The following is a 23,233-nucleotide window of genomic DNA, read 5'->3' on the forward strand; positions in this document are numbered from 1 at the left end:
AAACATTTCAAATTATAGATAATAATATTTGTATTAAATTTATATAAATAATTTTTGTTTTATTTACAAATCAAAATAAATAAAGCTACAACTTACACATGTACTGCATATAAAGTTAAGTACAAATTAAAAACAATATAAAAAAGTATTAATAAAAATGGCAAATATTCATTAATTTGAACGGCAGATATGAATTTAACATTAAGATAAAGTAGAAATATAAAAAAATAGAACAAAAAGTCAGGGTTATCGTACACAATATTTATTATTAACAATCTTTGGTCAAAAATTCGTTTCTGTTTTTTTTTCATATCAATATAAAAAACTTACACTTAAAACTAGATTTATTTACCCAATTACAAACATATTTTTAAACCTTAGTTTACTGCTTAAAATCAGCCTTGAATTACTGTTTTAAATATACAAAATGAAAAACTTTCTGAGTGTTTGCAACAATTATCAAACACTTCCATTACTGACCGCACCATTGGTATGACCCTGTGAAAATGCCGATAGATTACTACTACGCACACTGGTATAACGTATAGGTTCTACCCCAAAATCGTCCCGTTTTAAACGTCTTCGTATACACACCACTATAAAGCCGATAATTAAACCCAACACCACTACCACTGATGCAGTAATAACGGTTAAAATAATATAACGTTTACGTCTAAAACGTGGTGGATCCTCATCGATAACTTTGTATTTTTTGGGAATTTGAATTGAACAAATTTGCTTTGCGGTTAAATTAGACAAACGGGCACCCGCAAGTATATAGGGACTATCACAACGTATCTGTTCATCTGTATAAAGATGATGCGACCCAGCGTACTCTAGCACTTGAAATAGCTGACAATCACACACCCATAAATTGCCAACAGTTTTAAAAGTTTTGAGTAAAGGCCAAGGTTTTGGTAAAGTAATATTTGTATTATTATCTGCAGACAACGGTGACAGATTCATATTAAGATTAAGAGATGTTAGATTGCAATATGAGATGTCCAGCTAAGTAAAAAAAATGTTAAAGATTTGTTCATTTTGAATACATAAACATATTGAAATCAACTTACATAGGTCAAGTTTCCGCAATGCATTAAGCTATCTAAGTCAAAGCTCTCCAACTTTTGATTGTTTGAACAATCTAAATGAGTTAAATGCTCCAAACGAGAAAAAGTATTATTCTGTATTGTCTTTAAATTTGGCATACTACTAATGTTTAGATGCAGCAAAGCTTTTAAACCCAGAAAACTGCCTTCACTAAAGTCACTGAATTTATTGCCGGCCAAATTTAAGCTTCGCAAACTTTGCCCAATCAGTTGGAAATTTTCGGGTAAATGAACAAATTCATTACCAGCCAAATTTAATACCTTTAAAGATGTAAGTTTCTCAAAAATAACTGAAGCCATAGATTTAATACCAGTGTGAGAGAGATCTAGATTCTGTAAATTAAAAATATTTATAATTGTTAACATTTTTAAAGACATATTGCAAAAAACACAATCTTACCTCTAACGAAGATGCCGAAGCTAAAGCCATAGTCGTAGGATTATCCAAAACCTTAAAGCTATTCCAACTTAAATTTAATTTCGTGATATTAGGCGTATGCTCAAAAATTCTTCGATCCAAAGAGTTAAGTTTATTGTGACTTAAATCCAATTCGATTAAAGCAATCGGTTCATAACTGGTTATATGATAGGGTCCCCTAAAAACATCCGGTGTCAATTCATCATTTGTGATTTCGTTATAGGCCAAATCCAATGAAATTATATTTGGAACATCCATAAATGTGGGTACTTGCAAATGTTTGATACCACAATGGCGACAAGCAAAACTCAATGTACCATTGGTTGAAGGCAATTGTTGCAATATATCGATGGTGTTACCCGAAAAACTGGCCACAATTACGTTTTCTATTAGAAGTGCAAGAAGTAATTAATCTTTAGTTTTCTAACAAAATATGTATATTAATCTGAACGAACGTACCTTTTTCATTATTTTTGCCAAATTCCTCTGGCCACCTTGCCAATATATGCTTGAATCCTTTCATCACACAACTTAACATATGATGTGTTTGATTTTTATTGCCAACATCTTGTGTATCTAAACATACGCATGTTTCACAAATGTTTGCAACATTTTCGTATAGTATGTTTTCATGCTGGCCAGCAATATGTGGTAGCCAACAGATTGCTGTTGTAAAGAATAGTAACTATAAAGATATAGAAATGATTATATAAGTATATGTAGTGAATTAATATATAAGTATATTTGGAAATTATTGAATGAATCCTTCTTTAATTTAATTCTTAGCCTAAAATATATAGCTTTACATTCTATTGAATTAATTTCCAAGAGAACACATTCTTTATTCGAATTAATTCAAACATTTCATTATTTAAAATGTATATACAACAAAACAGAATTGATTTGAAGTTTCAAATCAGTTAGTAGTGAAATACTAATATAAATAATGTTTATTAACGGGCCTCAAAAGTTTTACGAATACAGTCGGATAGAATATTTGCCGTTGTTGTAACAGGTTGGCTGTAACTGGATGTTCTTCCATGGGAAAAAACAGCTGCTGCTGAGTTGACAATCTTTAGCCGATTGAGAATCAATTTGAATTTTACTTTTATCGATTTATCGATTACATTAAAATTTTACATCAACTTGTAATTTATATTCTTTATGTGATCTATTTCGATCAAAATTTTAATGTATGTCGCACAAAAATCACAATACATATTAATGAACAATGTATTCGTGGGTCCTGTACATACTAGAACTCCCTTTTTTACCCGTTTTTGCCCCCTTTGGGTGGGGTTCTAAAATATGCATATTTCTGATACTATAAAAAGGCGTAGTTGCTTTAGAACAGAAAAATTGGTCTCAAAGCACAAAAGTAGTTTTTTCCCCTATTGTCCTATTTTTTGTCCCTTTTTGGTCCAACATTCGCAACAGTACTTTGCAGATTCTTATTTCTGAAACTTTAAACTTTTCATCTATTTAAACCCCTCTGTGCGCCCTCCAAGTCCAAGTTATGAAAAGGGATGAACCCTATAACACCCTCCGAGAATATGTCTTCCAATGTTCCAAATTTAAAGAAAATTGGTTCCGCCGTTTAGGCGTGATTGACGAAACACACCTAAACAACAAACAAACAACTGAACAGACTTATAAATAGATTTATAATATATATTAGGATAGCGGTGTCGATTAAGTTAAGCCCGTATGTCTGTGTGTTTGTTGAAATCAATTTTCTAAAGACTGTGATCCTATTTTAACTAGTACTTTTTGAACTTTCTAAATAATGAACCTAAAAACAATTAAATATGTAAAGCCCGTAGTAATATAAGAGGTAATTTTTCTTTCTTCAAAAGGTACTTTATATATATTCAATAATGTTGCACTTAAACATTCAATGTCTTGAGTGAAAGAAACTCTGTAGGAAATGATTTTTGGTGCATTTTCGATCTTCAACTGGTAAATTTTGATTTTTTTTGCAAAATTGAACCTAGAAACATATAATCAGGCATATAGGAACCTGATGGACATTATAGGAACCGGTGGGAGAGTATTTATTGGTCCTTTAATTTTTCAACTGATTCTTTTTGATTATTTTATAATATTGAGATTTGTCAATAAATCAGTCATTTTGATAGGAGTAAGTGAGTGTTGTAATTTACAATCAACAATAAAGTCTGAATGGATGTTTGCGTTTTAGGTGACGATATGTACATATGTATGTTTTTATGTTCTTTTGCAAAACAATGCAAAAAATGTTGACGAACATTTGCTTAGACACATGTATCCCTATTTGCTCTTATAAATAAAAACATGAACAACATAAATACATGTGTTGCAGCAACAAGTTAAATATATTTAAAAATAGCACAAAACATTTAGGATGACTCATTCTTACTTCATATACATACATATATGAGTTTATTTTTAGAAATGAGGGTTTTGTGCGAAAAAATATCTAGCAGTGTGTGTGCGTTAAGTTAAAGTATAATTTTTGACAAACGGCGCGTTACTTGGGGATGTAGCTCAGTGGTAGAGCGCTCGCTTCGCATGTGAGAAGTCCCGGGTTCAAACCCCGGCATCTCCAGAACCATTGTGACAATTTTTTTTATTATTTTGGTTTTTTACAAAAAGATTTCATTTCATGCATATATTTTTTATTTTTATAACCCATTTAAAAAGCTTATAATCTTTTTAACCATATACATTTTTAGGTCACAATTACATACATATTTGTCGATATTATTAGTGGTAAATTTGATTGGTTAATCGTATTATTTTTAATTAAATTTTTTAATAACTATTCTAGATTTATATTTACTTCAAAAATGTCTATACATTTTTATGTATGTATTTAATTTATGAGTCGCAATTTGATTCGTAATACCTCTTTTTTGGGGAACAAAGTCCAAGTGATAATTGATTTTACAGCTGTTTAATATAGTTTTTTCAGCAAAAAAGTGGCTCTTTGTTTTCCTCAAAGAAACCATAGGACATTACAACAATTATGGTGATTAACGAATATGTACAATGTTATCTTGAGCTTCTGCATAGATTGCGAATATGTTAGATCAGACCTAAAAGAGAATACAACTCTAATGTATGTGCTGGCGTTTCAAAGTCTATTTTGGGACTACTCCACCACGTACAGGAGAGACTGAAGGTACTTATTGGTGACAATAGGGTATCTAACTCAATTGATTCACTAGAGCATCGCCGAAATGTAGGGTGCGTTACACTGTTCTATCGATACCATTATGGAATGTGTTCTTATGGAATTAGGGAACTTATTTCCGAAACCCGCAGATTCACAAGTAACGCACGACATTCAGCAAGAGCTCAAACAATTGTGGTCGATTGGTCAGTGTATCGCACAATGCACTACAGAGAGAATTCGTTCTTTAGTCGTACAGTCCATATGCGGAAAAAAACTTCAGGTATAAATCGAATGTCCAATAACACTACTCCCTCTATCACCCTCCCATTACCTATTTTCATAGTTCCAACACAATACACTGCATGAATAAGAGTCATCCCCTGAGTGCTGGTCCTAACAAAACAAACATTTTCACATTTGTACAACACTGTTTTTCAAAATAACTGGGTAAAATGGGGAAATATCATCAGCGACAAACTGAATGTTTAAAATTTAAAGATAAATTAAAATGTAAATATTTTAGCGGTTCACATCATTTGAGAAATTTTTGAGAAATGATACTTGTGGATCCATTTGCATAGAGATTCCTACAACTCATATTTATATTATTTGAAAAATTATTCTTAAATTAATTTAAAACTTACCAGTAATAAACTAAATTTATCCATTTTCGTAGAAATATGTAGTTTTTTTAATGGCTCTCGTTTATGGTTTATTATTTAAACATTATAAATCAATTCTTGATGAGGAGTATATAATATCCAGTAGCAATTTAGTTAATTATGGCACTATTTTATATATTTTATAAGAATTTATATTAATACAAACACGTCATTTAATATTTCTTTTTTAAAAAATATTAATTTTATTACTTTTTCCTTGTGTTTAACCAGCAATTTTAAAACAAAATGTTGTATTTTTTTTCTTTTTTTATTCTTAAAAAAATATGTGTATGTTATCAATTTTACTGCTGTTGTTAGTGTATTTATTATATTTTATTGATAAAGTAAATATTACTTTTCATAAATTGATTGAGCAGCGCATTCACTTTTTTAAATAAATACTGTAATTATTTTATTTGTTTAAATTGATTATTTCTTAAACACCTGGATTTATTTTTTTAAAATTTTATGTTTTTGTTTTTAGAAATAAAATTTAGTTTTAGAATCGTTTATGCCGTTATGTATAAAAGTTAAACATATACTGAATTCTATAAAAAAAACAAAAGCTTTTTTTCAACTTAACCATTTTGTAAGATTTTCATTCTAAAATACACACCCCAACTGTTAACTTTACTAATTTACTGATTAGATTAAATGCACCCTATAGTAAGTAATTTTATATATGGTGTATAAGTAACATTGAAATTTATCAAAAAATATCAAATAACTTGAATCCATTAAAACTGTTTTTGGACATAGTGGAAAAATTCTAATCTAGATAGAGAGAAATGAATATATTCGGTTGGTTGGTTTACATGGTAGTTCATGTCAAGTTGAATCGAAGAGACTTTAATTTAACCGGACCACTCCACTCCAATGTATTATTTATAGTATTAGATCCAGGTTATAGCTGAAATAATTGCCAAGCAAGCGGTTTCTCTTTACGGCCAAAGCAGGCAGAGATGGAAGACCGTTTCTTCCTTTTCCCTGCCTTTGCAACTGCGACAATGATCATTGAAAGGGAGCCCGAGTCGACTTGCATGTCTGCTAATTTCCCAGTGTTCTGTTATTACTGCTATCAGCCTCGCCTACTTGAGTTTATTTATAAGGTGTCTTGTGCGTTTCTCATTGAAAGATTGCCACAATAAATTTGCCCCCTTACATGTGTCTAGATTATTCTACCTATTTTCAGCCTTTTGAAGAAAGAATCACAGGATATTGCTTTTGAAAAAACTTAACGGAGTTGCTACTGAAACAGAGTTTGAAATGTCAAGCAGATCCTGTTCTGGTAAGTCTATCTGCCTGTTAATTACCATAGTTGTCCCTATGCACAGGAACCCAAACAAGGGTAATGTCAGACAATCGACACAGCCTTGACAGATCCTTCTTGCATTGTGTAAGGAAGTTGTGGAAATGCCGCTTGACTATCGACAGGCTGACATTATGAAAACTATTTCAGCCTGAAAGACACTACGTTTGTTGAGAAAACGGGATATATTTACCCCAACTTTTTCCCAGACAACAACTTCTTCATTTTAGAACTATCTGTAAAGATTCTGGTGGTATATTCTCTCTACACAACTCGCTCCTGGCAGGAACTCTGACTTTGAAGAATCTATCATAGTCCGTGTGTGGGGTAATATAGATATATTCGGCCAATATGTAAATGCTTTTCAAAATTTAAAAGAACCACTAAATTCCCCTCACAGAAAATTAATTAAAAACTCATTACTTGCTTAAAAATACGGTTTCTAGTTCAATTCAAAATTGATAAAAACTGAAATTTATAATGGAATGTGTTCACATTCACAAGTAACATACGACATTCAACAAGAAGACACCCATTTGTGGTCGATTACCACAGAGAGAATTCCCTAAATCCCTTAAGAAAATAAGAATAGCGATAAACTTCGGCATATAAAAGTTTTACAAAACCTAAAAGTTTCATGAGGATCGTTCCATTATTGACCTTACCACTCATACCAAAATTTCATAAGAATCTGTATATAACTTCCTATAACGTCATATAAGGTCCATAGATAAAATAAATTTTTTTAGCATTTGATCTTAATCGAATATAGATAATTTAAAATTATTTGTTCATTTAGGGTTTGAAACATGTAAAAGATTTATATTCGGCTATGTCGAATGTTCATTTAGGGTTCGAAAATATTCGACAGATATGAACATATTTCTTCAATATACATATTTTATTTATAAATTAAAAAATGTTTATATAGTACTATTGATATTAACTATTCTCGACAATAAATACCGATAAGATAAGATTATTTTTCTTTTATTTTGTGTTTTGTTTATTTCAAAACAAAACTAAAAGCTTTTTTTCGTAAAAAGTAAAAAATGAAAGTCAAACCAAGAAAAACCAAACCAATTAGGTCAAATTTTTTATCATTAATAAAATACATATTTTCTATTTCAACAGTTTTTCTCGAATATGTATGTGTCTGGCCAATTAGTAGTACTAAATGTTTGTGGATTTTTATGGCGCTTGAAAATCGAAATATTAAATTACCAACTAGATTGTCTAAACAATGAGCCACAAACATTTTAATTTGAAAAGGCATACAATAGTTGTATTTGCCTATAAACTCTTTAAAGCGTTATGTGTAATATTAATAACATGATTCATGAAATTCAATCTAATTTTGAGTCATAAATTCAGATGTTCGGTGTAAACAATAATTCGAATTAACTTAATGTATAATAAAAATCATATACAAGAGAACAAAACATTAATTAAATTTTTCAGGTAGATTTAAAAAAACATATTTTTCTTAAAAAGAAATATAGGTGAATAACGAGTAAAACAGCATTTTATAAAGGAGTCAAAGTTTTGTTGAGTTGTATGTATGTATTTATTAAAGGGCACTTCATACGATCACACTTTACGCACGTAAAGTCTAATGAAAAAGTAAAATGAAATTTCATTCGTATAACATCCATATATAAAACAATAACAAAGTTAGATGGAAACAGCTGTTTCACTTTTTTGTATGTGTTTACATAAAAATACATCCCTGATCTTATGCGAATTGCTTAAGCAGCAATTGTTTTCTGAATCATTCCAAGCCATACGATCAGGCTTGTCAGATTTGCCGATTTTATACCTCACAAATAGCAAAGTGCCGATTTCGCGATTTTTGCTCTAAAACTCTAAATCCTTCAATAAAACTATTTTAATTATATTTATGTTATATATTTGTGCTGATATTTGTAAAACACAAAAAAACCTTAAAGTATACGATCAACTCAGAACCACTTTCTGAGTCAATTAAACCATGTCCGTCCGTTCGTCTGTCCGGCTGGCTGTCCATGTAAACCTTGTGTGCAATGTACAGGTCGCAATTTTCAAGATATTTTGATGAAATTTAAACCATACGTCCAAAGAAGAAGCCTAATGAAAATGGTTGAAATTGGTATATTATTTTACCAAACCCCCAAATTACCATACCCCCGGAAAGGGCTTTTGAGTAATTATATTAAACATTTTTATCGTTATTATCGGAATTTATTTAACCCTAGCCCCAATAAAAAGTCCCCTTTTAGAAAATGACTTGAAGGTCTATAATCTATATATATAAAAGAGTAGCGTTACTGACTGACTGATTCATCATCGCACAGCCCAAACGGCTGAACCTAGAATCATGAAATTTTGACAGTAGATGTGTTTTTGGTTATGTAGATCCACTAAGGAGGGATTTTTGGAAATTTGCACATTTACGTGTAAAAAGGGGAAAAAACGGGTAAAACTGGTTTTCTTAAATATCTTACATAATATTAGTGATACAAGAAAAATTTTAAATTCACCTGTATCTACTCTTAAAATGAGCAGATGGGTGTCTGGTACTTTTTTGAAGTTCGTACTTTTAAGGGGTAAAAAAGTGTAAAAAAGGTGACTTTGGTACCTTTTTCAGCCCTTTGTAACTTTTAAACTAATGGACATAATCAAATTTTTCTAAATATTTTGGATACATCTCTCAAAATTATGAGACACCTGTTTCGTACTTTTTTTGAAATTCAGTCCTTTTGGGTGTAAAAGGGACAAAACTGTATTTATGGTACTTTTTTAGCACATTAAGAAAACTTTTTCTTAACATTTATTGTAATAAAATTTTTGCTATTGCACTGGGTAAAAAAGTACCAAAAAGAGGAAAAATGGGAAATTTAATTTTATTCAAACTCATTGAGCAAACTTTATATAAATTTCAAAAAGTAGTTTATTTACTCACACAAATTCGAGTAAATTGTTTGGTACCTTTTTTAAAGCACAATTATTTAAATACGGAACATTTTGTAAACTTAATTCTCGAAAAAGTATACTTCTAAGCAAAAAGGGGAAACATTGTACTCTTTTTATTAGTACTTTCCACTTAGGTAAACTTTATTCCACTTTTGGTACTTTTTCTTCATTCAAATGATACTCTATGTATGTTCTTTAATATGAACTGAAAACACATGATTATTAAACATACACGGTCCTGATTGAATAAGATCCTTTAAGAGACAACTTTTTAGTACTTTTTATTTCATAAATTCTACTTTTTTAATTTTCTAAAATATTCAACCTTGGAACATTAATTTTAACATACATGGTCTTGACTGAATAATATTCTGGAAGTGGGAACTACTTTTCTATTATTCAAATGGATTCTTTATAATGGTTAACCGGAACACACGGTCCTTATTAAATGAGAATTTATTGAAAGAGATCTTTGTACTTTTTCGTTTTTCCGATAGTACTTTTTGATATTTTTACGATATTGAACATAGTTAGGGTAGTGAAGCACCCAGGGTATGCTAGTTTACTTATAAACACTAGTATCACGATGAAGTCCATACATAATTCTAATATAAACAAAAAGCCATGTATAAAAATTTTTAAGGATATGCCCATATTTACCCTTACCTCCATATAACCCCTCTTTTAGAAAATCACTTTTTTCAACAAATTGTTAAAATATTTTCGAATTAAGGTAAACAACTAAAATGCTTTAATATTAAAAAAATACACATTTTTAACATACTCAATGGTGTATGCCCGACTATACTTTTCTACTTTTTATTACCGTTAATATTCCGATTTTTAAAATAAAAATGCCGATTTTCATAAACAAATTTGACGATTTTCCTATGCACCTCTGCATACGACTGTCAAATTTTCCATCCATATTTTCTCTCAATGTATGTTGGTTTCATTACATATTTCTTTTAGACGATCCCATACTTGCGTACCCGTGTGAAGTCGGCTTAATACCCCTTTGATTGAATTTAGACTGTTTTGTAAGAAATTTTCTAGAGATCTACGAAAAGTTTGTAGAGGTGTTATAAAAATGTTTGAGATATCTTGAATTCAAGGACTAGTTTTGGCATTATTACTTAAACAATATATTGTCAAACCGAATAAATTCAGACCATAGTCGTTTAAGTTCATAATATATGTATATGAACCTTGATAAAACTAAATTTTAACGAATTTAAAAATGTATGCAAAGAAAAGTGTAAAAATCGGAAAAGAAAAGGTCATATACACAGATTTCATTGAATTTTCTTTAGAAGATCATGTACCAAATTTCCCGAAACTATTTTTAAATAACGCAATGGGTTAATTAAACTATTTTAAACAATACCTAGGCGTTACAGTTTTTTAACAAGTCTGTTTCTTAAAGTATTAACCTTTTCATAATCTAATTATTAATACCTTTTTTTAATGTTTTGTTTACTCGTACAACAAAAACAAATTGCTCAATTTCAAATTTTAACAATAAATAATAATACTTTTCGGAAGTTATGTATCTTTATTTATATTTTATTTTACTTTTATGTATGATGACTAATTTCCATACTTTAAGAATGAATTTTGTATATTTTTGTGAGAAAAAAAAACTTTTATTAAAAGGTTCATTTTATTGAACTTTTGTAGTAAGTTGTATAAAATACCATAGTTTTTTTTCATACAATTCCATTGAACTTTTCTTTATTTGTTTGTATCTTAAATTTTTAAATTGATTCATTTACACATTTGTGTTAATAACATGAAAAAACAAACATTCGTCTGACTGTCGATTTGTCCATATGTTGCTATGACTGATGGAAGACAAAATTATGAATTTTGATGATAAAGATATTTTTTCTTGAAGAATGAGCTAGAATGAGTTAGACATTAATGGATGACAGTTCTTTGAAATGGTTGAATCGATTGAAGCATTTTCAGTAGCTGTTTCCAGGAGAGCTCAACGATCTTATTTACTAAATGATGTTTGACATTAAATAAAATAAAAATCTATTCCCTTATTTATAGGTAAATTTTCAAATACATCACTTTTTGAACTTATATTCGAAATTAATTTTTACATTTTCATTTTAAATCATCTTCCTATACTTTTTTATATTTCCAACATAAAAAAGTAAGATATTAATGTGGGAGTGGGTCAAACATCTGATACCCTATAACAGTTCAGAGTAATTCTATGTTAATTATTTTTAATAAAAGCTAAACATAATTATTGTTCATTGAGGGAAAAACGATTTTCTGAAAAATACTATATATGGGATCTAGGACCGATCCTATGAAAATTTGGTGGAGATATTTCTGTTTATATAAGAATTAGTTATGAAAAATTTAATCATAATACAAGTGTTCAAAATGGAATTAATGACTTCGAAGCCATTTTCTGAGTGGAACTTTGTATGGAACTCAAAATAGGTCCGATCATTGTTTAACACAATTTTGAAAATTGTTTAACACAATTTTGAGCTTAAAAGTCCTATTTTGGTATATGGTTGCATATGGGGTCTTAGTGAAACAGTGAACCAAATTTAACTGCTTTTCAATAGGCTTCGTCCCTGGATTAAAAAAAAAACAAAATTTCATCTCATTATGTTAATTATAGACAGACGGACGGATGTCTCTAAATCGACTCAAAATGATTCTGAGACATTTAGGTCGAGTTTTTCTGATAAAGATAATCTTCATTCTTTGGTTAAATCTGGTTTAATAATATGTTTCGTGTTTTTCAGTTACCAGTAAAGTTACTTATTATCTTAGTTTAACTGAGTGTAATTGGCCAATTAAACTCAAGTTATAAGTGAGAAAACACAATTAGCAAAAACAATAAAACAATGATTTCGGAAGAACAACGACATAATATTTTAAGTAAATTGCAATTTTCTGATTTGTATTGTTTCATTAATTATTGTTTTAAATGTTTATTTAACATTTTTCCAAAATTTTCCATTTTACAAAAGTATTGTTTGCAAAAAACAGCTGGTCATTGTTTATGTTTTTGAGTGAAAACTTGGCTCTGTTAACTGAGCTTAAATTTAAATTGAAAAGCACAATTATCGGTTAAAGTCGGCCTAAATTTGTTCCGAGTTTAATCTAACAGCAAGTTAAGCCTAGTTTAACTGATGAGTAAGAAACCCGCACTTAGTGTACTTTAAGATTATTAAGATTATTATTCTTTACAGAAGTCGAACCTATTTTTTCTTTATTGCGTCCTCGATCTTAAAACTAAAATTGAGATCGTTATATTAAAGGCAGCAGTAAGAAGATGTAACCAGTGGCCTCCGGTAGGTTAGTGTTCTAGTCTGGTAGACCGTAGGTAGTGGGTTCAATTCCCACCTGAGACACTGGTAAGAGAGCGCACAACTGGCCCGATATAGGCCTAGGTGTATTTATTCGGATTTGATGTATATACATCCTCCTTTCAAACTAACTAACTAACTAGCAAGATCCAAAGCTCCTACATATCTATTCTGAATTATTGAAAAGTAATGTAAAACATTGATTGCCTTTTTCATCCTAAAGTTAAGTGTGATGAAAAAAAAACTTTTGCTATTTACTTTTTATATTGATCACTAAAGGTTAAAATTTTAACTTTTCACGGTTATTTTGGTTATTAAATACTTATAGGTATTTTGAAAGTATTTTTTATTACAATTTTTATAAATTTTAATTTATTTACACTCAATTACAAAAAAATAATGTAACAGCCGACAGTTCGACCAATGGTTATTGTTGTTGTGATTGAGATTAATACACTTTTAATTACATGATCTAAGTATTATTTTTACGCACTCTTGCCTAAAGCACACACGCGTATAAATTTAACATTTTATTGAGAAAAAATCAACACATTATTAAAAAAACGAAATATAATATTGCAGTACAGTGATCGGGCGAGACTATTTTAAATGTACTCTTCATATTTTGTTTCATATGAGAAACAACAGCAGCAACAGATTGTTTGATTGTATCACCATCATGTCACATTATGTTGAAGTGATTGATATAAATAAATATAAAAATCCAATCAAATGCAACATTAACATTTAAGTTTTTTTTCAAATAAATATTTTTTTATATATATTTTTTATTGATGTTGTTATTGCTATCGAGAAAACTTGATTAGCCGAGAAAGAGTAACACAAAATGAAAAATAAATAACAAATGAAAACGAAACGTTTCCAGTTGCACTACTACTACAGTAGTCAGTCAGTCAGTGAATAACAACACGTTTTATAAAACTTTTTTCAAATGCACGCAACAATTGTATTGAACAAACGAAATATAGATAGAACGTATAAAACCCGACCCGTACGGCGATTGTTTTCAATTACAAAAAGCGTCCGATGCTCTTAAAGGCACAAATTGAACTGAAAACTTAAAAACAAAAAATTAAAGAAAACTGGAAGTACCCAAGTGGCAGCTAACAACCACAACAACAATAATAACAACAGCTAACAGCAGCGGTAACAAAATAACAAAAACAATCTTAAATGCTGTTAAATTAAACGAACAAGTCTGGATGATGGATACGGCTCTAACGAATCTCTAGCACTACTACTAGAGCTAAGTATATACATATATACATTAAAGGTTCAAAGTTCAACGAAATCTTACTATTTCCAAAATCGTATTCGTGTTTGAATTTTGAACCCCAAAGAATCATTCTATAACTTTTTAAGTAAACATTTCTCATTACATTTCAATCGGGTTTGTCATAGAATCTAATATGTGTCGGAATTAATTTTAAGAAAGACAAAAAAATATATATTTGCTTCATAAAATCTTTTTGCTCGATACTGAATCATCTTATAGATCAAACACAAAACTGATTTTAATAATGTTATTTGAAACATTCAAATCCAAATACGAAAATTATTGGAATCTATAGACTAAATCCGATAATAACTCCTTTTTAAAAACAATAAAATAATGACAAACCAATTTGAGATCAGTTGATCAAGTACAAATTTCTGTACATCAACGAATAATGTCATTCTCAAGATAATTTCAAACAACTGATTTCAGATTTGGCTCTAATAAGACAATAACTCAAATGATATTTATATAACATTGTGAAAATAATGATCAATCTATATTTTTATTGCTGCAAATTAACAAACTGTGATTGGAAACTGTGATTATAACAGGACGTTACAAATTCACACAAAGAACAACTACCAAAAGTTGACTGATTTTTATATTTAATGCTACAAGATCGCCTGATTTGACCACTCACTGATTTAATGCTTAATACTGCTAGGTTATTTTAAGTATTTTTAAAGAGAACATCCGAAAAGAATTCATGAAATTATCACGAACACAAATAGTGCAATGATACTAGGGTGATAATAATTTCTTAGATTAGGCTAAGAATATGTTTGTTAGTAAAATCGATAATCTTATCAATAAAGGGTATTATCGTCCGATGTTCAGAAACTCAGTATAAGTCTGTAAGCTCCGCAGTTGTACTGTTCTCTCCACATGTTTATGTCCAAATTTATATGGTTGTGCCGTAATCCTGTGTGTCCACTTTAAATACGTACAATCATACTAAACTGGCTTGCTAATTTGAGAATCAAGTCTTTAGATTTACTCCATAGAATTTTTGTGGATTTACCTAACGTTTCATTATTAAAAGAGGTCTAATATTTGTTTTTCGCCCATATTTTTAATAAGCGAAAATATCAAATTGGGTTTTCGGACCACACTAATGACTCAATATCGCACCAAAAATCACACAAATATGACAAATTTTTAAATGATAAAACAATCTATAGATTTTTTTATTTTCTCTCATCCAATACCCATACTGAAAAAACTAATTGAGAAATCCGTCATCAATCAAGTTCAGAAACTAAGTTTCCTGGACGTTATTCCTAAGAGTTTTCCAATTAGTGTTCGTAAAGGATGTTATATCCGTAATAATGTCAATCGTTATTGCTCGGAGTACTGCCTCGAAACTAGTATTGTGATAAGGTTAAAGGTATTTGCTATCTATGTTCCACTTGACCACGATATTCTATCTAGGGTCAGTGCTTCAAAGTTTCCTAAGTGTTTGGCTTAAGTAATAAAATAGTTCTTAAATTTTAAATGCATTTTAAGTTGAAACTGATAAACAAATGTAAATTTGAATTTAGTAGATATAATATTTTTCTTTCTGTGTAGAATTTGTATATAATTTGATCGTTTAGCCCCATAACACAAACCTCGTGACATATTTAATATACACACATAAAATATAGCTACAGCCAAATACCACTTTTTTCAGTTGTTTTTAAATTTGTAGGCAGCAACAACAACAATAATAACAAGTACAAGCCAAAGTTTTATGCATAAAAAAAAAGTACAAACAAAAGAAAATTAAACCAAATTTTTGTGTTGAACCGAAAACAAATACATTGTACCTACACAGAGAGGAGACCCTCAAATAGTCAGCAAAAAAAAACGAAAAGCTAAAACAATAGAGCATTAATATTGGTTTTATTGGTTGTTGGTAGTCGTTTTAAATACGAGCTAAATGGAGCTCTGTATACTTTGTACGTTAATTTCATCAAGATGTTAACTAACACAAAGTTTTTTATGCTCTTCTTGTACACACGTACATACATACATATGTATGTAAGTACCCTTACTCTTTAACCAAAAACCTATAAGTACGAATGATATGTATGTAGTTTTTTGGCGGTAACTGAAGACTGGATCACTTGCGCTCACGCGATTTAAATTCCCACAATTCATTGTATGTTATGTTGTATGCTATAGATATATAACACACCGACTCACAACTATATAACATTAAACCATGTGTCCATTTAATCCACATTGAATAAATAAACAACAAAACACCTCAAATCATATAACAACAACAATAAAAACTTAACATCAACAATTTTACCAAAAATAGTAGGCTAAACCGGTCTTAAGATTATTTTTATTCTTTTGTGGTTTTAAATTATCAGATACGTGATACGATTGGGGGAAAAAGGAATTGAATAATATACTCTTCCTATACATTAAAATATGACCAATAAATGCTGTATGAACTAGGAACTATTTCCAATTCGGTTAAAAGGCTGTACAACTTCGTTTCGTGGAAGGAATTCAACAATATTAAACTGTTTGACTGCAAAGAGCGATTTAGCGGCATGTCGGGATGAACTCTGTACACATTACTAACTTTTTTTTACATTTAGAGGCGATTGTGGACCATTAAAAGCATACCTAGTTGTTTACATTTATGTGGAGTAATTGCTCGTCCATCTTGCACAATATGAAGCCCTTGGTGTTATGTCGAACTAGAAGCCGCAGATGATGTGGGGCTATATTCACTTCGTTGATTACCAGTTCTAAGATCTTTTCCGTTATTTAGAAGCAGGTCACGTAGTGGTTGACCTACGTGATGTTAGTTAATGTTTCTGAAATCAAACAATCATCAAATAATTGAATTTTTCGACAATTTTTAAAACCCTCACTAAAGGTTCTTGAAATGCAATAATGATTATATTATGTGTCCTGTAAAGCCCTTAAGAACTTAAAAATGTTGCCTTCTATATATTCTCTATTTAGTACGCCTCTGATTTAAGCACAGTGTTTTCAAAGAAAACTGCATTGTAACCAATGATGATTTTCAAAGCAAGAGTACTGTCAGTGGTTTACGATTTTTCGATTTGTAGTTGTAGAGAGGCATGACTATGTAGTATCACTTATAAAAATCTCGTATAGACGTCATTAAAGGTGCTGTTATGTTTTTTCAAGTTATAAATGTATGTGTTATTAAACATACATACATAAATGTATCTTTTTCGATTTGAAACTTCTTTTATTTAGTTAGTGGTTGGGCATGGTGCAAAAAAATTTAGTTTTGTATAAATTTTTATTTATTTTTAGATGTCGTTTTCTTCCCATTGCCGATGATGTTGATGCTTACAGAACGGATGCTGTGCTTTAAAGGCATTAACAGTATGTATATTTTTGTATTTCTTTTTTTTTTTTTTTGTTATTAAAAGGATGATATGCAGGTGCTTTTTTGACAATAGGGCAGGTGGTTTATAGACTTAATCTTTTAATAAAAATGCGGTAAAACGTTGTAGATTATAATATTCATAAATATAAAACAAATTTAAAATGAAATGTATTATTATTTTGATTCATCTAGAGCTTTATCAATAGAGATGTTTAAAACAAAAATCTGTGTCAATTGAAGATACATACATATGTATGTAACTGTTTTATGTTTCAAAATATATTTCTATCCAATTAAATGAATTTTTACAAAGTTCAAAAACATTACTCAAAGTGTTACCGTACAAAATACTAAATATATTGAATGATCTTAAGGAAATGATTTTAAAAATATCTATAATTTTGTTTAAATTGTTATTTAAAAAAAGTAACATCTAACTTGTTTTATAAGTACAGTTATATTTAAAAGAAAATTTTTCTCATATTCCACTTACTTCCTCTCTCTTTATGGCAATGATTTGAAGTAATGTATTCATTCGTTACTTGCTAAAGTCATTCCTTATATAAATAAGACTAGACTATAGACTAGTCTATTGACTAGACTGTATACTAGACTATATACTAGACTATAGACTAGATTATATACTAGATTATAGACTAGACTATAGACTAGACTATAGACTAGACTATAGACTAGACTATAGACTAGACTATAGACTAGACTATAGACTAGACTATAGACTAGACTATAGACTAGACTATAGACTAGACTATATACTAGACTATAGACTAGACTAGAGACTATACCCGCAATGGTATTCTCTGGAACGAGAACAACGGGTGTAACGTCCCCGCTGATTCTAGTTGTGACAGACATGGAGAGCATGCCAAAATGGTTACCTATGCTCTGCAAAGACTTGTGACATGGCAAGACTTCGAGGATGCCGTCTTTAATTAGGTATATCCAGACAAATGGATACCCTCAAGATAGAAGAGTGACGACCCCATGGTGTTCCTAGTCACTTGAATTGGAAACAGAACAATGATGACGACTACGTCGAAAGACATTAACACCAAGCCCCGGAATGGTCTTCATATTGGTATTTCTGGAAACAATGCATAAGAACTAGACTAGTATCCCGAGATATAAATAATTATGTTTCAATATGGTTTGAATTAGTGTTTCTATGTGCCAAAATAAATCCTTTAATAAATCGCACACAATTTGAGAATCAACCGATGTATGTACGTACATATGCTTATTATCCTATTATCCACCTTTGAGGACTTTTATAAAATGAAGCGATTATACATTTTAATCTGAACACTTAAGAGTTGTTGTTGTTGTTGTGCCGTAACTGCTTCCTCTAACTTTAAAATAAATTAACAAAAAATTTTTACAATTAAAAAGAATCATCGCACTGTTTTACATGTCTGTCTCACTCTTTTTCTAGGATGAAATTGCATCAATCTTTACATTCAACTCGAAGCAGTTTGTTTTTATCCCATTTTTATATGAATTATTGAATGTACGTTTAAAACGTGATTGTGTCAAGTTTTTTTTTGTTATTTTTTCGTTATTTTTTTATTTTTAATTTTATTATTGTATGATTTTTTTTACTTACTTATACCACAATTGAACTTTGCCGTTTAATGACTGTCTACCACAAGTAGTTAAAACGTGTACAGACTTTAGGCTATAAAGCGAAATATTTTACGTGTAGTAGATGATGTACGTAATAAATTCATAGTTTTTAAAAGTTTTTCAAAAACTCTATTTACACGGTTTCAAAAAAAAAAATATTTTATGAAAATATTTTGAATAAAAAAGTGTAAAAAATTTAACAATTTATTAATACTTAATAAAGCAATTTCATAACAAATTTAGCATACGGATTAGATATTGATCAGATGGAGGCGCTCTTTCAAGCGTAAGAATAAACACTTTTGATCTTATATGTAATGACTTTTCCGTTAGATTTTCTCAAGAGTATTATTTAGGAATCTAATTATTGAAATTATATATACATGAAATTAATCATATAGAGTCTAGAATTAAAGAGAATATACATATGTATGTACGAGTAATAGAAATTAATTAGCAATAATAATTATATAGGATTATATCGGCTCTAAAACTATCAAAATCGAGTTATTTCAAGTATTTTCTAGTTTTATATTGAAAACAACAAATAAATTCGAAAAATGTTTAATGTTTTCAATATAAAACAAGTAAGAAGTTATAGTCGGGCGAGACCGACCATATAATACTATACACCTGTATACGAATCAAATGTGTAAGTTGAATTGTACCTTGCCTCACATATACTAAAGCCATTTACTGTTTAATAAGACTGTGGATATTTAAGTAAAATTTTGATGGGGCTTTTTAGAGGGGCTAGGGTCAAATGAGGCCCTATACTTAGAAAGTTCATCAGGGTCATCAAGACTAGTATAAAACTTGGTTTTCAAGCTTTTTGTCGAGATACGACTATATTAAACATAATTGTGAACTTAAAAGCCCTATTTGGCGGGTTCAGTTCTATGGGGCCATTGAATTATCTCCAAAATTGCGACTTGTTTACAAGGTTTACAAGCTCTATTCGGACAGACAGACGGACGGACATAGCTAAATCGACACAGAAAATGATTCTGAGCCGATTGGTATACTTAAAGGTGGGTATGGTGCAGTATGTGTTGTTTCTTGATAACGTGTGAGTAGCTTGAGTTAAAATTTGACTTGTATTTTCTTTTTGTTATAACAACAAAATACAAAAAAATTACTTAAACTACTCGCTCGTGATCTAGAAACAGTACATTAACTTTTAAAGATTGAGACGAAATTATTTTTGAAAATTTTTTAAATTTGAATATTTTGTATAGGACAACATGAAGTCGTTGCTTGACTATAATAAATTATGACAATTATTTTATTATAACTATGTACACGATTTCAACATAAAAATGAGTGTTTATTTTTTTTTGTTGTTGTGATGAATTGTAAATGTACAACAATTACATTGAGCTGATCAAACATTTGCCGCACAACCGTGATAGCAGCAGTGTCTTTAAAGAAGTCACTAGTTGTGACTTGCAACTACTGTAGAGTTAATTCAAAACATTTTTTGTCTATTAATGTTATTGGTAATTGAAGTAGAATAGAAGTACTTTTTTGTATGTTTTCTTACTTTGACTAGATAGTTTGATATAAGTGAGACTGACAGGAAGTACCGTATAGATGGTTGTTATATTTTAACAAAACGGACACTTGAACAGTTTTTTATGACTTTTATAAAACCTTTTTGTTTGGAATATTTAATAAGTGAAGTGAGTTTTATTTGATTTAGTTTTTTTTTCATGCCCTTATAATTTTAAAGAATTATTAAATGCAATGGAAAATAGAACGAATTAAGACGTGATTAAAATTTAGTTTTTTTTATATATATTCAGGTTTAAAATAATTGAATTAAACGCAAAAGAAGAATATAAAGATACTCTGTTCTTTACATATACATATTTATGATTTTTTCAAATAAAATGTTATTCTCTACCTAGACAATGCAATCAGTTAACATTTTTATTTTACTCAAAAATTAACACAATTACTAGATGTATGTGTTCGTTTAAACCTATTTATTTTTTTGCTTTCGCCGATTTCTTTGTATTATTATTATTTAAAAAGCTTTAACAACAATTCATTACATTACTCTAGAAAATATGAATTAATTCACAACTAAAACTATTTTTATCTGCTGTGCATATAATAATCAATAACTGTAGAGAAAGCTGCAAAACCAGCGGCGCCAATAATACCGGCTTTAATACCAGCTCTTAAACCAATTAAACCCCCTGTTACTGCACCAGCATATGTGCCATTACGCCAATCGGTTACACCACGTTCCTATAATGTTAAATGTAAGATGAAATTATTAAATTAATAACTTAAAAAAAACTAGGTAATAACTTATAATACTTACACTTTCAATGGCACATTCAACGGCTGAGAAAACACAACCGATCAAAGCGAAATTTTTCGCATAACCATGAGTTGTGGAACGCATTTCTCTGAAAATTTCTCGTGCTGTTTGTTTCTTTTCATTGGCAAAAGGATCTGACATATTGGGATTTACAGAGGCACTAAATAAACCAATAGCAGCACCAAGACCATAACCTGAAAGTAGACAATGTTGTTTTTGTTTTTAATATATATTTATAAAATAGAAAATATTTTTCCAATTTGCAATCGATGTTGTAGCATTGTATGCCATTAAATTTTTTTAAATAAATTTTTTTTGAAACAAAAACCAATCAAATATAAGAAAAATTACGACATACTACGATACAACCTTACAACACTGATTGTGAATTGGACAATTGTTTTGATATTTGTTGTTGTTATTGAAACAGACAAAAAAATTATTCGCCAAATTTTATAGAAAATTTTTGTTATTTTTTAAATTTAAATTTGAAAATCTTTTATATTGAAATTTATAAAACTTATCTTAATCTGAACAATTTAAAACATTGCTGAACAAAATCTAGTTTGAGAATTTTCTGAAACTCTCTCATATTTTAAAGTTTCGAAAGTGACAAGTTCGAACAAAAATCATTGATTTAATATCTATTTTGGAAACTTCCCCATTGAAAGCTTTTCGACGCTATGACGCTTTTATAGAACAACTTCCGAAAGTAACAATTTCGAACAACACTTATTGATCTCGACGACAAAATAGGAAAAACTACAAAATTTAATCATGCGTTCTAGATATAGTTTTAGTAATTAATACAATTTTTCTTAGGAAAATTCTTCACTTTTTTAGATTATTTTCAATAACCGGCAACAACTTAATCACATAACCCAATCAATCACACATACCCATTACACAGGCTGTAAACGATTTGAAGCCACAACTTTCCACGGCCTTTTCAATCATTTTCTCTTCGTCGGTTTTAATCTGTACTGGGCCATTGCCTTTTGGTATCACTATGTTTTCACGATATCTATAATAAATTGAAAAAATCACCAAATTCATCTAAAATATACATATGTACGCAACTGAAAATAAATACCTGTGCAAATTGCCCACAAAATGTTGTGCCATATAATCCATGGTGGGATTCTCAAAAAACACTGATTTCTTATTGCCATCTTTAGGTGGTGGTGATGACAGTGCCATTTTGGAGAAATTTTATATTATTTTTATTAATTTTAATTAAGAATTTTAAAAAATTTATTTCAACAAAATTAAATAAGTTTTTTTTCGTCTATTCCATATGGCCGAACAGCTGTTTCTTAAAGCTGCCAGATTTATCAAAACCCTATAGAATGTAGGGTTCTAAAAATTGATTTTAAAGGAGTAGAAGATTTGCCTTTTTGTTTGTAAAATATCGATGTCACAAAAAAGCGTTCGAAGAGGAAACTTTTTATAAAACATATTTGTTATATCGCAAATCATTTAAAGTTTATGTTTTAATATATAAAAGAAAAACTTCAAAATAATTTTATTAACAATAATTTAGATTAATTTTCCTTTATGTATATAAACTTTGTTTTATCACAAAATTACATTGATATTCATCATATAACTTAAATACATTTTTTAATACAGTTATTGA

At 29.5% G+C, this 23,233-nt stretch overlaps 2 protein-coding genes, 1 long non-coding RNA gene and 1 other non-coding gene across 7 annotated transcripts; 2 read left to right on the forward strand and 2 right to left on the reverse strand.

Moving 5' to 3' along the window:
* Positions 1–246: 246 nt before the first annotated feature.
* LOC111689543 (leucine-rich repeat neuronal protein 4) lies at positions 247–13,954 on the reverse strand. Of its 4 annotated transcripts, XM_046948116.1 has the most exons (7): positions 13,332–13,795; positions 5,557–5,790; positions 5,329–5,472; positions 1,987–2,212; positions 1,510–1,913; positions 1,074–1,442; positions 247–1,008 (listed from the first exon to the last, which is right to left on the reverse strand). In XM_046948116.1, the coding sequence occupies exons 3-7, from the start codon at positions 5,350–5,352 to the stop codon at positions 460–462; spliced, it is 1,572 nt and encodes a 523-aa protein (XP_046804072.1). In that variant the 5' UTR covers positions 5,353–5,472; positions 5,557–5,790; positions 13,332–13,795; the 3' UTR covers positions 247–459. The 4 variants fall into 4 exon arrangements, with proteins under 4 accessions (XP_046804072.1, XP_046804071.1, XP_046804073.1 ...); XM_046948115.1 differs by having other exon boundaries at positions 5,329–5,747; positions 13,445–13,954; XM_046948117.1 differs by lacking the exon at positions 5,557–5,790 and having other exon boundaries at positions 13,419–13,954.
* Positions 4,043–4,114, forward strand: Trnaa-cgc. The gene has a single exon. It is a non-coding gene; the product is annotated as a tRNA-Ala (tRNA).
* A 61-nt stretch (positions 13,955–14,015) lies between the features above and the next one.
* Positions 14,016–23,116, forward strand: LOC124419320. Its single transcript, XR_006940483.1, has 3 exons — positions 14,016–14,222; positions 17,543–17,614; positions 22,904–23,116. It is a non-coding gene; the product is annotated as an uncharacterized LOC124419320 (long non-coding RNA).
* On the reverse strand, positions 21,220–22,899 carry LOC111689613 (mitochondrial import inner membrane translocase subunit Tim22). Its single transcript, XM_023452087.2, has 4 exons — positions 22,688–22,899; positions 22,494–22,618; positions 21,595–21,788; positions 21,220–21,518 (listed from the first exon to the last, which is right to left on the reverse strand). Exons 1-4 carry the CDS (start codon positions 22,792–22,794, stop codon positions 21,363–21,365), a joined length of 582 nt encoding a protein of 193 aa, XP_023307855.2. The 5' UTR covers positions 22,795–22,899; the 3' UTR covers positions 21,220–21,362.
* Positions 23,117–23,233: the final 117 nt, after the last annotated feature.

This window comes from Lucilia cuprina, chromosome 4 (assembly GCF_022045245.1).
Source record: "Lucilia cuprina isolate Lc7/37 chromosome 4, ASM2204524v1, whole genome shotgun sequence".
In the NCBI taxonomy this organism is placed as follows: domain Eukaryota; kingdom Metazoa; phylum Arthropoda; class Insecta; order Diptera; family Calliphoridae; genus Lucilia; species Lucilia cuprina.

Coding starts and splice junctions, on each gene's coding strand:
- LOC111689543 (XM_046948115.1), bottom strand. CDS start 5,352: ATGGATAAATTTAGTTTATTACTG. Junction 1,914..1,986: donor TGGCAAAAATAATGAAAAAG/GTACGTTCGTTC, acceptor CACTTCTAATAG/AAAACGTAATTGTGGCCAGT. Junction 1,443..1,509: donor CTTCGGCATCTTCGTTAGAG/GTAAGATTGTGT, acceptor TTTAATTTACAG/AATCTAGATCTCTCTCACAC.
- LOC111689613 (XM_023452087.2), bottom strand. CDS start 22,794: ATGGCACTGTCATCACCACCACCTAAAGATGGCAATAAGAAATCAGTG. Junction 22,619..22,687: donor TTTGTGGGCAATTTGCACAG/GTATTTATTTTC, acceptor AATTTATTATAG/ATATCGTGAAAACATAGTGA. Junction 21,789..22,493: donor GTTTACAGCCTGTGTAATGG/GTATGTGTGATT, acceptor GTCTACTTTCAG/GTTATGGTCTTGGTGCTGCT.